General features: G+C 37.4%; 2 protein-coding genes across 3 annotated transcripts in view; one reads left to right on the top strand and one right to left on the bottom strand.

Moving 5' to 3' along the window:
* LOC134534176 (transient receptor potential channel pyrexia-like) overlaps window positions 1-147 on the bottom strand; it is a 38,206-nt gene extending 38,059 nt beyond the window's left edge. For both annotated transcript variants that reach the window (XM_063372322.1, XM_063372331.1), the window contains exon 1: window positions 1-147. In XM_063372322.1, coding sequence (XP_063228392.1) covers window positions 1-108 — 108 coding nt within the window. In that variant the 5' untranslated portion in view covers window positions 109-147.
* The window catches only part of LOC134534999 (uncharacterized), a 27,931-nt gene continuing 11,872 nt past the window's right edge, over window positions 107-16,165 (top strand). The window contains exons 1-3 of the mRNA XM_063374238.1: window positions 107-207; window positions 11,082-11,302; window positions 11,672-11,873. Coding sequence (XP_063230308.1) covers window positions 107-207; window positions 11,082-11,302; window positions 11,672-11,850 — 501 coding nt within the window. The 3' untranslated portion in view covers window positions 11,851-11,873. The remainder of the gene's footprint in view (window positions 208-11,081; window positions 11,303-11,671; window positions 11,874-16,165) is intronic.

Raw genomic sequence — 16,165 nt, forward strand, 5'->3', positions numbered from 1 at the left:
CACGTCGGCGGCCGCGTCTCCCGCCGCCTCCAGCGCCCGGCGCACGTCGTCGGGCGAGCCGCCCTCGGCGGCCGCCACCAGCGCGCAGGCGCCGCCGCACGTCGCCATGCCGCCCGTCAACCGCCGCCCGCCGCCGACCCCCTGCTCCCGTGTCGACGGCTATCGCTACCGCGCGGGATGTGGTCACCCCGGCCGGCCGGGAAGTGAGTGCCCGGAGAGATACCCCCTCCGGGCTGTATCTCCGTGCAGATACCACCGCGGATAGCACAGCCCAAAAGAAAACTGAGGTCCTCGGCGGTTGCCGACTTCGGCGTCCAAGGGTTCTGCGTTTAAGGCGCATCCACACTCAGACACCCCCCAACATCATTCTGTGGGCCCCGTTGCTAGAAGTCATGATGCCCTCCCCCCCCCCCTTTTTTTTCTAAAAGAGATAAAAAAATATTGTTTTAGTTATATATATATTTTTTAACCTTTTCACAAAATTATTTTTAAAACACGTTAAAACTAGTTTTAAGTCAGTGTTTCGTATGCCAACGTAAATTGATTTTGAATAATGGCAAATATGTGAGTGTAAGTGTTCTGCTCTGTCAACATGGTGTCACGTCAATTGGTGGTGGTTTTGTTACTCACAGTTGCAGATTCAGACACGTTCTGTACGCACAGCATCATATTCCGAATAATATTACTCTGGTGTAATATTTCATCGGTAAATAAATCTAGGCCTTACTGTTTAATTGTTTTCTATGATTTATTTTAAACTGTCTACTTTTTTGTTTTAAGTTTTTTTTTTCCTTTCCTTCGCAGGCCCCCTAGACCCATGGGCCCCGTTGTCATAGCAACGGTAGCACCGGCCATGTGGGGGCCCTGTCCACACTACGGCGAATCGAAAGCGAGTCGTGTCGTTCGACTCGAGTCGCTTTTAAGTTGAAAAGTCGAATCGAATGGCGACGAATCGAATCCGAAGGAAATGGATGGGGGTCGGAGTTGAAAGAATATAAAGTCGCCCCAGTCTCGACAGTAGGTACTGAGCTCTTCCGTTTACGTGGCTCTGTGCGACCAATAGAAGCAGAGGTCATCTTAATTTCCATCGTATCATTTCCACCCTGAGATTGATCGTCGTAACTCATAAACCATATTGTGTCGATTTTTTTCGTTTTTTTTTTTGCGTCATTATTTTTTTTTTAATTTTATTCAAACCTAATTTGCTGGAAATTTTTTTTTAAAGGGGTATTTATAAAATTTTAACTCGACACCTCCCTTGCATTGGGGCGCTGAAGACAGCCATACTGTAAACCTACCATAAAGAAATAATTCCGCCTGGCCTCTTCGAAAATGGCGGAAAAGTACCATAATGGCAATCTGCCATAACAAGACTGAATTCTGCAATATTTTCTTATACTCTCGAAGTAGTGTATAGAATACTCGGTAGGTAGCGTTGTCAACCGTTTAGCTGTTTCTCAGGTTAACTTTAAAGGCTATAGATAACGCTTCTGACTGTGATAGTTGCAATCACAAATCACCGCATAGATTGCGCACGAGAAGAAAGAAATGTTTCCAAAAATATGTTATTTCTAAAAAAAAAAAAAATCGTAGTTTTCCATTATGGTACTTTTCCTCCTGTTTTGACGGAGGCGACGGAAAACTGCCATAACTTAAAAGGACAAAGGGGAATTCTGCCAAAATTTCTTATACATTCTACGGAATGAAGAAAACGGCCTTACTCGTAAAATCATATTGTAACTAGCTTCATTATAATTTACATTTTCCCACGCTGGAATAATTAAAATAATTGCATATCAGTATTTAATGAGTGCAAATCCAACGCAAATATTCAAGGGTTTCCTTATGTAATGTTTTCATTATTAGGGTAATTGAACACAAAAAAAATCAGATATTTAAGTTTTTTATATCCATATCAAATTTTTTAAAGTCTACTAAATGTATTTTTAAGATGCTGAAATGTGAGGAAAATATTTTTTGTGTAGTGTAGAAGGCACAGGTCAAGCAGCACAGGCGCTCTAGGGGATACATAGGTTCGTACATAGAATTTTGATGGGCTTTGCACAGACTTGGAGTATTTCAAAAATAAACTGTACTATAATTTTAGTATTTTTTATATTAGGAAATTAAAAAATAATAATATGCATAGCATATTCGTCTGCTTCATTAAAACTGTCATTTCAAATTGAAATTCAGTTTTTTGTGTCTACAGCACTTATAAACAATATATGACACATAAAATAACAACAAACAAACACATTAACACAAGACATACACTGATAACATATCAATAACTTTGCGACAAAACACTAAAAAACACAACACACAGATAGATAAAGATTGATAAAGTTCATGTTAACTAATTGGTTACTTTGGTTTTCACAAAAATCTAAACTAAAATGGTGTATACAAAATAAATATGTAGATTACAAAAGTTAAAATAACTTTTTTCGTAAGTTTTTTTTACCAATGAATCTTTCTAGATTATTCTAAAAGAGTTATAATTTTTTACACATTTTATAGTTACTAATGGTTTTAAAAGTGTCACTAATTCTGTAATTATTACAAGTTGGAATTCTTAACCCAAACCGAGATATTATGTTGGAACCAACAAAAATGGTACCAAATGTATATAATAAAGAGTGCGTCACTGATTGGACGTCTAATAAATATAAAATGCAAATAGTTTAAATATTAATGTAGCATATTCAAAATAATTTAAATGCCTTAAAATATTTACATATTAATTTAAGACCTTTTTTCTGTATAATTTCAATTCTATTCTAATTAAAATTAGTTGATGCAGAGAAAGTTATAAATTTAATAAGACCTAAAGATCTTTATGCGTTGCTAATAGTATTATCTAAATGTTGGTGTAAAAAAGCTTGGCATGCAATATAACTCGGAGGTCTTAAAAGAGGACGCCACGTTTAATGTCATTACTTACTATGTGATAATTCTGATTAATTGAATTAGTTTTTTACTAAAGGTTATACAATAAATGCTATCGAAATTGTTAACTTGAAAATCAGATCTGGACAGCTGAAATATCTTGCTGAATAGTTTCACAAATATATTTCCCATCTTTTCTCGATCAATTCTGATTACAGTTGGAATATAATTTATTAAATATTAAAGAGTAGTTTGGATAAACTACTACTTTGCATTTGCAAATTTGACTGAAAAGTAAGATAATTAAAACATATATATAGGTATAACACGCATTGCTTGACGAGGCCTAAAATTGATAATTTTTAATCACAATATTGTGTTGGAAAGTATCAAAGGCTTTGCTCACGATGAAATAACTAGAATATTTTATTTATGTGTGTGTTAAAGACGATCTTCCTGATTGAAAACGATGTGGTTTTTTAGAAATAATATTTTTAGGACTAAAATTATTGTGTCTATAAATATTTTTTCGTCGAAAACATCTAAAATACTACATAACAAAGGTCAATAGTTAGTGACTAAAATTTAACTGTCAATAATACTTCAAGAAAATGTATACCGATAAATGGTTGAACACACAACATCGGTATACAACCACTCACTGATGCACACTCAACTCAAATATTTTATGTACAAAAGAAAAAAAAAAATATTAAATGTTTGTTTGAGCTTTATTTATAACATGGTGGAATGGAAAATGCTACAGTTGCTAAAATATAAACGCTACAAAACTTAAAAAAAAAAAAAAAAATTGCTAAACTCCGCGACCCCGGAGAAACCCCCGGAATGGCCACTGCATGGGGAGCCCTAAGAAAAGAAACGGGAACCCCATTTGGAAGCCACCCTAGAAGGTAATTTTTGACCACCAACAGTCTCTTTGGTAGCCTGACTTGTTGCAAGGGATTGTATTCTTACCAGAATAATACCGCCATTTTGTCTGGGCAATCCGTCTTGGAGGAGCCGGGGCGCGAACCCGGGTCCTACAAGTCACAAGGCAGGCGCTCTACCCCAGAACCAGAGTGGTAGAGCGGATACTTGCAGTCTTCTTAACAGTGACATGATGTTATTCCACGAGTTTACTGTAGTTTCTTGTGTCGTTAATACGTGCAGTACGTGCAGTAACATCTAACATCGGTTACGTACAAATTTATGTGTTCTTATGTTGTTCGTTCAGAATGAATTGTGTAATTTCATAAAAGTGAAATATAATTTGTATAACTAGTATGGAAATTTTTTAGTTGTTTTCCTGCAAACAAACTTACAGTCCGCTGTACAATAATTATATAGAAATATAAACTAGTTAAAAAAATATGTAAGAGCTTGCACTATAGATGGTAGAGTTATTTTGAAATAAATTTTAGATATTAAAATAATGTGTTCAGTTAAAATATGTGTGTGCTTACAAGCATAAAGTAATTGTATAAACGTTTTGTTTATTTGGTTTTTAAACCCCAGAAAAGTTAACTTTTTATATCACTTTTGGCTTTATTTTGTTTTACCGTGCTTAATATGCACAGCTAATACTGGAAAGCTATACAATCAACTGTTTGCAAAAAGGAGTTTTCAAAATCTTAAATCAAGTACTAACTACACATCCATGATAGTGTAGGAAATGTCAATAAAAATATACATTTTCATACTGACATCGTCGGAATTTCAGTTAATAATAGTACTGGCCTTAAATCAATCAGTTTGTGAAGACTAAGAATTTAGAAGTCACTAGTTTAGTGAGATTAGCTTACTTATTTATAAATATTCACATTATTTGAATAAAACTATATTTTATTGGAACTTGCAGTACTCCTGAGTACAGAATTCTTGGTAATAGCTTACTTCAGGGTTAAGCAGGAGCATAAATGTTTTATTTCATACAATGAAACCCTCAGAAACATAATTAAATCATTGGTATTATTAAACATAAACTTCTTTGATTACAAAACCACAGAAAGTTTTTTTTTTTTTTAATAATTGTGCACATCGCAGTGACATCGCTATTTAATTATTTGTAATTTCAATTGTAGGTAACAATAGTTTGAATTCGGTGTTTTAAATTAATATTTTGGTTCTGTAATATTTCTACGTGTAATAGTATAAAACATGTTTTATGTTTTAACTGTTACAGTATCTTATAAAATTTTGTTGTTTAAAATTATTAAGTTCGAACCTTTCCTTCAGTTTAACAACTTAAGTAGGTAGATGTGATAATTTCGCTATGAAATTAAATACTCCATGCATACTACGCTTGATATTTTGAGATTATTACGAAAAAAATATGTAATTTTATTTTAAATACTTTTTTTGCAAACCTATGTGTTTCAAATACCAAATAATTTTTTTAAATTATTATTGCAATACGGTATATTGACCTTAGGACATACACCATTACTGATTACAATGTATGCTATAAGAAACCTCAATAATAGACCAGAAAACAAGCGAAAATCAGAGAACATCAAAACATATAAAACATAGATAGCACAGAAAATTACGTAGAAAGAATTGGTATTATTATAGCGCAGACGGACAAAGTGGGCTAACTAGCACGAGATAGTAGCAACTAGAATAGTAAATAAAGACGACCTAAAGTTAACACATGAATTAGAATCACAAGACTTTTTATGCTGCTTATTTCTACAAATTCTTTCTAAGATAACAGACATAATTTACTCATGTCGTTCGAGTATTAGAACTGTATGTTTGCGTTTTAACTTAAAGTACTTTATGGCACTTTTTCGTCGCTCCCAGGCGGAATCCTATCATTATGGAAGTTTTCCAGTATGGCAGTCTTCCGTCCTCCCCCCCCCCCCTCCCCACCGGTCAAGACTCCACAAGGCAACAAAGACAATAAATTATTTTCCACAATAAATCGTAATAGGCCTACGCCTAAAAAAAAAATACGCTATCTAAAATATGGCGGCCGAATAGAAATGTAGATAGTAATAAAATATTATTTCGCGCGCTGATCACATTAAAGGACAGGACCACCTCCTGTCGATTACAAGAATTATGACGTATGCTTGCATGGCCTCGTGAAGCCCCACGCTTACATCGCCGTACACTAAATATGATTAATACCCGAGGAAAATCATACGAGAACAAGGTTGATATTGGTGGCTCCCGAAACTTTTATGCCCGGCGGCCGCGAGCAACGCGCAGGCGCCGAGCACAAGAGGGGAAACCAGCACCACAAAAAAAAAAAAAAAAAAAACGTCACGGTGGGGAGGGAAAAGGAGGGGGAAATAGGACGAAGACGCCAAGCCGTATGTACGAACATTTTCTAGCTCTTGACGGGTATGCAACCTGAATAGCTGTTATTTATGGCAGCGTAGCCTAGCATAGCATTTAGATCTGCAGCTTGGAATTGATGTACGCTTAACTAAAGTTAGCAAAGGACTCGTAAAATAAAAGCATATTTTGTGAATATAGTTTATATCAAGGAAATGTATGTTTGCTAACCATGTTCTCTAATGTTCTTGTTCTACCTCCTCTCCGCACATAGTCACCTAGCTAGAAGTGTGTGTTTGTAAAAGTGAGACGAAATAATAATAATTGCGACGCTCGCTGGTATGTATAACATGTGAACAATTAGTACCAAAAATATTGAGACCCTGAAATGGTATGCAGTGAGAAAACTGTAAATTTTAATGGTGACCATTGACATTTTACGGCGTATTAAAGAAATGTGTACCCAACGAAAATATTTCCTGTGAATTAAAGATTCCGTACTTATAAAAATATTTTGGCTGTCGCTAGACGGCTTTTCGTAGATGTAATTTCGTTAATGTAACGGAAGTCGAATGGAACGGAAATGTGTAACCACACGGTGCTGCCATCTGTGGTGGATGACGCGAATCAAAATTGATAAAGCCAAAGGGAAGCTTAGTGGTATTAACTGCTAAATTAATTTCGTCAAGGTAGGCAGTATTTTAATATTATTCCTTGTCGAAAATCAGGACCAAAGCCGGATCCTAGTATTTTTTCAAGTCTTTTTCGTTTTTAACTGAGCCGTTTCATCGTATAGTTTAAAATTTCACCCTGCATAACAAATGACTCGATATTAATTTAACATAGCTGCTCCTGGAAACGAATTATAGGGGTGGGTGTAGAAACTACGTGATTCGCGTCAATAAATGTATTTGAAAACACAATTTGCGTATATATTTAGCACGCTCGTCATTATTTTAAAGAATGTTACTTTAAATTTCGTATTCGAATTTCGTATTATAAGCGTTTTTTGAAACATGAAAACACGTGATTTTTCTCATTATCGAGAAAACCTATATCTCTATCGTTCTATGTCTATAGTTTCCTAACTATATCTTTATCTTTACAAATCACAAGACGAACACTCAAACATTAATTTTATATAATATTTTTTAGCAAAATTTTTTACCTTTCTATATTTTTATCTATTTATATACCTGTCACGGGTGTGACATAGGTACATAGTAAAACATGCGCGTATTCGAATTCAAAGTTGTGTCAAAATTTCAGAGCAATAGGTGAAGAACTTTCGGAGATTTAAGATTTCGAACGAACGAAAATTAACAATTATATTTATATAAAAAATGTAAAAATATTTCGCTAAAATGTAGTCGCGTTTGGGATAGTACTCTTGCGAGTACTGTATGACTGACTTACATTATGACTTATTTTATAAAAGCTCAATGTCATGTCGTAAAAAATTCTGCTGACTTTCACTACGTACTCAAAACACAGGGATAGGCACTTCCTGTTGGTAGACGGTTAACTTTATTCTATTTGTTGTTATTTTGTGGATTATACTTTTTTTTTTAACTCCCTATTCTAGCAGCCAAGCCAATCAGTTCAGGTGCTGAATATGTGTAGCAGCAACAGCATGCTTCCGGAATCATGTGGCAACCGTGCCAATACCACGCGCAGAATCAAGTCTTGTTGCAGAGTTCCCATTTATTGTGTGTGCCAGTTGACTATTGTAATCGCGATTGTTAGCTTATTTTGATTGTCCTGGGCGTCTCTCCCATCCTGGGGAATCAACTTTCGAGTGCCCTTGCCTAGAATAATCCCCTTGAAAAAAACTTCGCACAGTTGCCAAGCCAGCAAGTTGTTTGTTTAAAAGCACGCGCCATATCTTCTCCTTGATCCAATGGTCGCCTTTAATTTCGCATCGAGCTGTATGTTACTGAATAGGCTGCTATCTTCAATGTTTCTGAACAAAAACCGAGTCGATTTCCAGTGGGAAGAGTGAACTGTGATCTTAACGAAGTCCGTGGACAGACATTTTAAGTACCTACTGTAGTTTAATTAATAATGTAAATATTAGTAATAAAACATTATATTTAATTTAACTATCATTTTGCGGACCTGTTGTTCCTCACTCATAACAATACGTAATGCGTATTTAGATTTGTATAAAAATATATGAAAATTTTTATAAGATGTTTATATACATATTAATATTTATAAAACTAAAATTATTAACATTTGTATGTATATTTATATTTATGTTATGTAATTATGTCTATAAATAACATATTTATTACCGTACATATAATGTATAGTTATATGTATGTTATTAAAATTTTTTAATAACTTGATGTAAGCTTTTGGACATACGCCATTGCTAAGCACATGTAGATGCCTGTAGAAGAAAACTACAAAAAACCCAAAAGACAAAAACACAAATCAAGCAAACAATTACTGTTGTCAACAGGATATAAACACCACATAATATTCCCTAACAGGAATATGGTCAACAAACAAAGAAAAACAAAGAAAAATAGACTAACAGAACGAAAAAACCCTCACAAATGATGACAGCACAAAAATATTGAACCTAAAAAAATTCAGCACAACAGTTGAAACGAGACGAAAACAACACGACAAAACGAAAAGACGAAACAAACACAATAGTTTTCTTTGTTTGTTGACCATATTCCTATTATGGAATATTATGTAGTGTTTATATCCTGTTGACAACAGCAATTTTTTGCTTAATTTGTGTTTTTGTATTTTGGGTTTTTTGTAGTTTTCTTCTACAGACATACATGTGCTTAGCAATGGCGTATGTCCAAAAGCTTACATCAAGTCATGCACTCCCATTGCACAAATATTTCAAAGATAATATTTTTTAATAAATTCATTAACATATAATGCATTAATATACTATACTAAACTTTATACTAACATGGGTAAAGTACGTATTAATTTAGTTTTCTAAATAATATTAAGCTTCTAAACACTTAACAAACTTGTATATGTTTCAATATATTTTCTTGTTATAACATGTAATAAATAATATACATATTTAAGAATGAATAATAAATGCGCTTATATTAGCATGAGTTGTCTTCATGAGATCATAAAGGGCAAAGCGTTAAATAGTAAGTTCTAATTCAAAGATCCAAACATTGTCAGGAGGAGCGTTAGTCACAGTGGCGTGCGCAAGGTTTCCCCTTGGTGGGGGTAAGGGGGAAGGATGCACTTGATATATTTTTAACAGCCTATTGTGTTTTTCTACTCGAGTTTCTGAATCATCAGCTGAACTGATGTCATGCGCTTGACATTGTCGTAACGCATATAACGCGTGTTTTAACAGCCATACAATAATGTTGACCGGATATAGTAGGTCAAATGTAATGGTCGTTTCAAGTTTCTGTTTACTGGCAAGTCACGGAATAAAGCTCGCAATGGCACGTAGCAACGTCTTAAGCCTCAAAACGTAGCGTACCAACAGAGTTTCTTTTCAGGGTTATTATTTTCAGAGGTTTCACTACTTTTTCAGTAGAAGTCATCCGATAGTACCTTAAAATTAGTAAAATAGTCATAAAAGTTTTATGTTTTTATGGTACACTGACGTGATGCCTAAAACATAATTTTTTTTAGGATAGTTTCAGACTTTTTGACATGACGTCTAATAAATCGATGAACGCAAGCTGCACGCACGAAAGTGTCCCGTTACGCACATTGTCCCACTACGATGTGTCCCGTTACGCTCATTGTACGCTTGCGCCGCATCTCTCTTCCACTCGATTGGAACAACCATCGATTTGACTTTTCAATCATGTTTTCGTCGTTTGAATTATTAATATTATGTAATTTAACGATCGTCCAACGATTTTCAGCACAATCGGTAGGGTTATTTAAAAGTAATGTTGAATTTTCAAATACGTTTTTGTGCGAACAATAGTGTTTTACAGTTACACATAATAATTCAAATTACACCCGGGATCTTTTGCACAATGTTTTGAAAAATATTATAACACATTATAAATAAGTTTGGTGTATTTGGGATGCGTATTTGTTATAAAATCGTATTATAAAAACGAAATAATATTATTCCCCTACGGTGCTGCCCTCTACGGTGACGGACGCGAACCGAACGAATCGCGCTATCGATCAGCCTTCCGCGGCAACCAGGCACTCGTTAATACATATTTTCCTTTGTTTATCGCGAGGGGCATTATAATTAATGAATTATAAATAAAATCTCGTGCCCAGGGCCACAATTGCATATCATTTTGAGCACTAGAAGACATAAAAACGTAAAATATTCTCGACGAGTTTTAATCTCGGCCCCAGCGCACCACGATCGTCTGGGTTGGAGATTAAAGCCAAAATTCTTTCTTAAACTTACTAATACTTATTTTATTAACTGCAAGGGCAATTTTGATTAAATTCTACGTTTAATTTCACGACGAACAAACGTCTTCGTTAAATGTGTAATTGCGAAAAAGCGTAAAACATTCTCGACGATCTTGAAGTTAAATAGCAAACACGTATACAAGTTATAGTTAAAATAATCTCTTCGTTAAAGTAATAAACATATTTGAATTAATGAGTGCAAATAAAAGTAAATTGATCAATTAAATTGTAGATTTCATTTCACTCCTTTGAATCCATAGAAAATAGTGATAATACAATAAAAATGATTCAATTTTATTCATAAAAGTATGCAATCATTTCATCAATGTTTTGTTATGACGTTGTCACGTTAAACTATCGTCCGTAAACCGACTTCACAGACAACCAATTTTTTTAATAATATCAATATTTCGCAATCTTGAAATGCAAGCTCGTCGGTTGCCATTCGTTACGTGTCTGTCCGTGCACTGTGGAAGCGGGAGACGCCGCAGCGCGGGCCCTCGTAGGCGGAGGACGTGTCCTCGCTGTTCGGAAGCCGGCCACCCTGCGGCGAGCAGCGGCGCACGTTTTATCGGGCGCGCGAGATACGGGGCCCGCCGCGGACCGCCGCCGCCGCCGCCGGCGAGACGGCAGTGCGCCATGCACCGCGGGGCCGTCGGCGTGCTGCTGGCGTGCGCGCTGTGCGCTGTCGCGGCGGCGCAGGCGGGTACACACGCGCGCAGGCCAGGTACACACGCGCCACACGGATGTGCCGATTAGAAAATTAAATTATTTTACGTGTCCTGTTACTGCTAGGGCGCGCAAAAACGCTTTTCAAACCGGAGAGTACGCGAGTGTCACAGATTCACTTACTTGCGAGTATACACCGTGTCCCAGAACTCAGCGTCAGTACGAATAGTCAAAAGTTACCCGATTAAGAATTAGGATGATTCTAAAACTATGACAAAGATTTTTTTTTGATGCAGAACCGTCATTAACTGGCGTATCAAGTTGTTTTTTTTTTTCTCGGCCTGACGCTGGGTTCGTGGAACGCGGTGTACGCTGTGTAGGCGTGACACGTGGTGGTTGAAGAGACCGGTGTGTGTGTTACCGGCAGCGCAGGGGCGCGTGCCGGGCATCCAGGCCCGCCGAGCCGCCGCCGCCGCGGATGACGGAGGCGACGACGGGCAGGGGGCGCGGCAGAGGGTCCCCAAGGACATCATCCGCACCCCGCGCATGTGCCCGCCCTACCACAAGAGGGACCGCGGCGGCGCTTGCAGGAGGATGCTGGGCTGAGCGCGAGCCGTCACAGACCACAGGTCAGCAAATCAGGGGCGCAACAACAGGGAGGGGGGGGCAAGGGTATTTTGCCCCCCCCCCCTTCTTAAACCTTGATGTGGGGGCAAACGGGGGTAAAGAAAGTGCTGTGTTATCAATTTTTAGATAATAGAACTGCTTAAATAGCACCATTTTCAACTTGAAATACAAATTTTCCCGGAACCCCCCCCCCCCCCCCCGTTAAATAGGGGGGGATCGAAGATTCTTTATAAAAAGGTATATTCCCCCCTTTCCAAATTTAGTTGTTGCGCCCCTGCAGCAAATAAACCAACAGTCGTTCATCTCGGATTACTCCTCGGTCTTCGTAGAAACTGCGCCGTGTTGGCACTTCTGAGTTCTGTCCGTCGGTATAAACAGGGTAAACACACTTGTGGAGAAATAATTGTGTTTATTGCAGCAGTCTTAACATGTTTGCACAAACATCGATCACCAACTCATCAGCTATCGTGGCGTCCGCCAAATTGTTCGCATAAAACTTCCCCCCCCCCCCCCCCCCCCCCACAGGAACACCGCAACTCCGCTACGACAAAGATGTCTAGGTGCACAACTGTACAGTACTTCAAACTGATGAACTCTAGTCAATGCTGCATATTCTTCTTACACTAACTGAGACTTCTCAAGAAATGCATTTGGTTGTTTCATTTATAAACATTGTGTCATCTGTTTATTATTCTTTCCCCTTAAAACATTAATGGCAGCAATTTTTTACATCGGTTTCTAACAAGAAGTACTTTAGAGAAAATTAAAGGTAAAATGAGATGGGTTGTATAACGATGCATTGAAAAGCCCTTTTCATGCTATGCTTACACTTGAATCAAACACGAGGAAGAACTAAAAATATATTTGTGAAATTAAAAAAAAAAACTACTAACAGATTTAATATTGTGTGCATACTAGGAAGATGTGTTTTTTTTTTGTCTTTTAAGCTCTATTTGTTCCACCCTATTGCCATTGCAGTAAGAGTTGTGTAACCAGTACAACTGTTTACAGTTATATATTATTATTTTTTATTATGATTGTAATATTAATTGTATATTCCATGAGGGAATATTATGTATTTAATTGTTTTGATTGTAAAGAGGACAACCAAGGCATAACAAATATGACACATCTTATTACCATAGACGACATACTTTCAACTTCAGGGTCTTCTAAGAATTATTCCTTGGAAACTTTATTCATTTGGTCTTAGTTCGATTCTTTTACACTCCAACATCTACGTTTTTATTTCACTATGCAGCTTATTCTGTTTGCTGATATCGATAGCTCCTTGGTTGCTAGGGAGGCCAGTAAATAGATATTAGTAGGAAGAAGGGAGACGCCATCGCCATCTTGCGGAAAGAAGACGTTTCTCGGGCTGGGGCAAACCAAAGCCTTGGTTGCCGCCCGAGAAATAGAAGATTTCGCGTCATCCGCGATCGTGTCCTGCTTAGCATTCTCCTCTCTACGAGTTGAGAAAATTGTATCTGGATTAAATAAATCCTAGATAGGGAGTATCGGCGACTTCGAGTGCCAACTTCCGCGTCGGTCCCGTTTTCGTCTCGTAGTGGTTCCAGACATCTGAGGGCAGCGCCAGCTGAGATTCGACCACGAAGATTGGTGAGACCAATCCAGAATTCAACCAGACTTTCCAGGACGAGAGGGATGTCGAGTCTTCAGCTGATACCCGGCGACCTCAGCACCTCTGTAGTTCGCTAATTACAGCATTACAGCATCCAGAGTTCCAGTGTAGCAGCAGACCACCTGGAGGTCATGTGAAGAGAGCCTCAAGCCTCCGACGACGGATAGCTAGACCCGGCAGGATATTCAACGTGTTCTAGTGACGTCATTTGCATCTAATTTCCGACACCTAGATTTGACACCTTGGTTGTTTCTCAATTAATCTCATTTTAAACGTAATTTCACACCAATATTTAAGAACCATTAAAATCATATGTTTTTCAATTATTATTATTTCATTTATACGCAAATTTCCACTATTCACGTAACACCACTAAATTTAATTTTTATAATTACTCTCCATACAGTAACCCAGGGCAGTGACGTGCTAGCTGGACTATCAGTCTGGGCAGACCATCCAGCAGTAGCGGTCCTGGTATTTACTGCAACGAGGGTAGACGCCAAGAACCCCGTGAGAACACATCAATACAATAGCAAGGAGGTTTATTACAGTGGCTACCACAAGCTAGGTGTAGCAAGCATAATTGTTTCAGTGGCGAGCCAACTTAGGGGCATCGACGAGGGTCTACGCTCACTGGACCGTCTACCAAAGTGAAATTGTGTAGTTTGCTGTAGCTTTGCATACTAGTACGTCGGAACCACAACAAGATGGCCGACGAAGGTATGTATTTCCTGAGGCACAAAAAGACCAGGGCCCTATTTCATAAAACTCGACAGGCGTGACATATGCGACAATTATGTCAAAATTTACAAATATGTCAATTTGTAATTACAAGTGTACGTTTCATATAAAACGAGGTTGACAGGCAAAGAATCTTAAAAAGCTACAATTAAAAACAACTGTCTCATAAACACGACCGTATGTGACAATTAATTGTAGGTCAAAATTTTTTTGAGTGATGTGGCCAAAATAATAAAACTTACATTTCAAGACAAGCTTATGTTAATTTTCATTAGTTATGTATATTTTGTACCTAATTATTCGTTTCAGTTTTTGTAATCGTGGATAAATATTTGTTGATTTAATTATAATGGAAATGTCAGTGCATGATACAAAGCAAACTCATTGATATGTATATGGCTAAAAACAAAGAAACCACTTAATGTTCAAACACATGTATCAGTTCTTGCAATACTGCAATAGCCTCTGGATCAGCTGCGTCAACATCCTCATGAGCTTCCCCATCCTAGACTTCTACATTTTCATTGTTTTCATATGGTTCGTACACCTCTGATCCTAGGCGTTTCTCAATGTTATGCACAATTATACAACACAACATAATGTTACATGCTGACACTGGCTGTATGCTCAGATGATTAAGGAATGGGAACTTCTCTTTTAAAATACCAAGCGCATTTTCCACCAGTCGTCTCGTAGATTTAAAGGCTCGAAGAAAACTTGTAAGAGCATTTGTCCGAGGTATTTGTACTGGGATATTTGGTGTAATAAGCCACTTTTTTAATCCATATCCACTGTCTCCCAGTAATATTGCATGTGGAAATGGTCTCCGTCCATTTTCCCACTGTTGTGACAACGATGAACATCGTATTACTCGTGCATCATGTACTGAACCGGGCCACCGAGCACTGGCATACAAAAATTCTAGGTTAGGTCCACACACTACCATTATATTGATTAAATGGTTGCCATTCCTGTCTACAAATGAGACTTCACTATCATGTGGGGCATCTATCTTGAACAATTACCCAACAACAACTCCAGCAACCCTTGGAATGTTTGCTACACTCATGAAAAGCTGTGGAATTGCTTGGACAGATTCAGTTGGCCAGTGAACCTCTTCTCCAAGAAAGGTGTGAACCAATAAGTGACATAACTTATTTACACATCGGTGGATAGTGGCTTTTGATAAGCAATGTGCATCTGCATTTACATGATATTGTGCTCCTGTGCCCAGCCAATGCAATGCGCACAAAAGTTGTTCTTAAACAGTAAGAGCATGATTTATTTTTGTTTCTGTCCGCAACTGTTGCCCTAACCTATTTATAATGTATTCAGCTGTTACCTTGCTAACGCGGAATTTCTCTTTGAAGACAAAGTCACTGAAATTGAAGGTTAGGTTAATCCGTGGCCTAAAAACTCTACGAACTCGTCTTTCTCTTTCTTCATCACTCCCGCTACTGCTAATGCTGCTACTACTGTCCATTATGTCCAATCACATCAAATTAACCCAATATTTTAACACACTATTGCACTGCTGTTATTACCAATCATTAGGTGACACTAAATGGTTTACCTGTCACTTCCACTCTGACAATTCTACAAATTTGTAAAATTGTTAAATACAATTTACATATCTGTGTTTCATAAAACAGTATTACCTGTCAGATGTGACACATTTGTCACATTTTTACCTGTCAGCTTTAAACTTTTATGAAACAGTTATATGTCAAATTGTCATACATTTATACATATTTGTCGTGACATATGTGTAGACTTGTCAAATTTTATGAAACGAACATATGTCGAATTGTAAATATGTCTGACAATTCATTGTCACCTGTCACCTGTAGAATTGTAACGTTTATGAAATAGGGCCCAGTTCCGACAAGGAGGAAACGTCAGTCGAGGGCC

This window comes from Bacillus rossius, chromosome 1, assembly GCF_032445375.1.
Source record: "Bacillus rossius redtenbacheri isolate Brsri chromosome 1, Brsri_v3, whole genome shotgun sequence".
Classification (NCBI taxonomy): Eukaryota; Metazoa; Arthropoda; class Insecta; order Phasmatodea; family Bacillidae; genus Bacillus; species Bacillus rossius.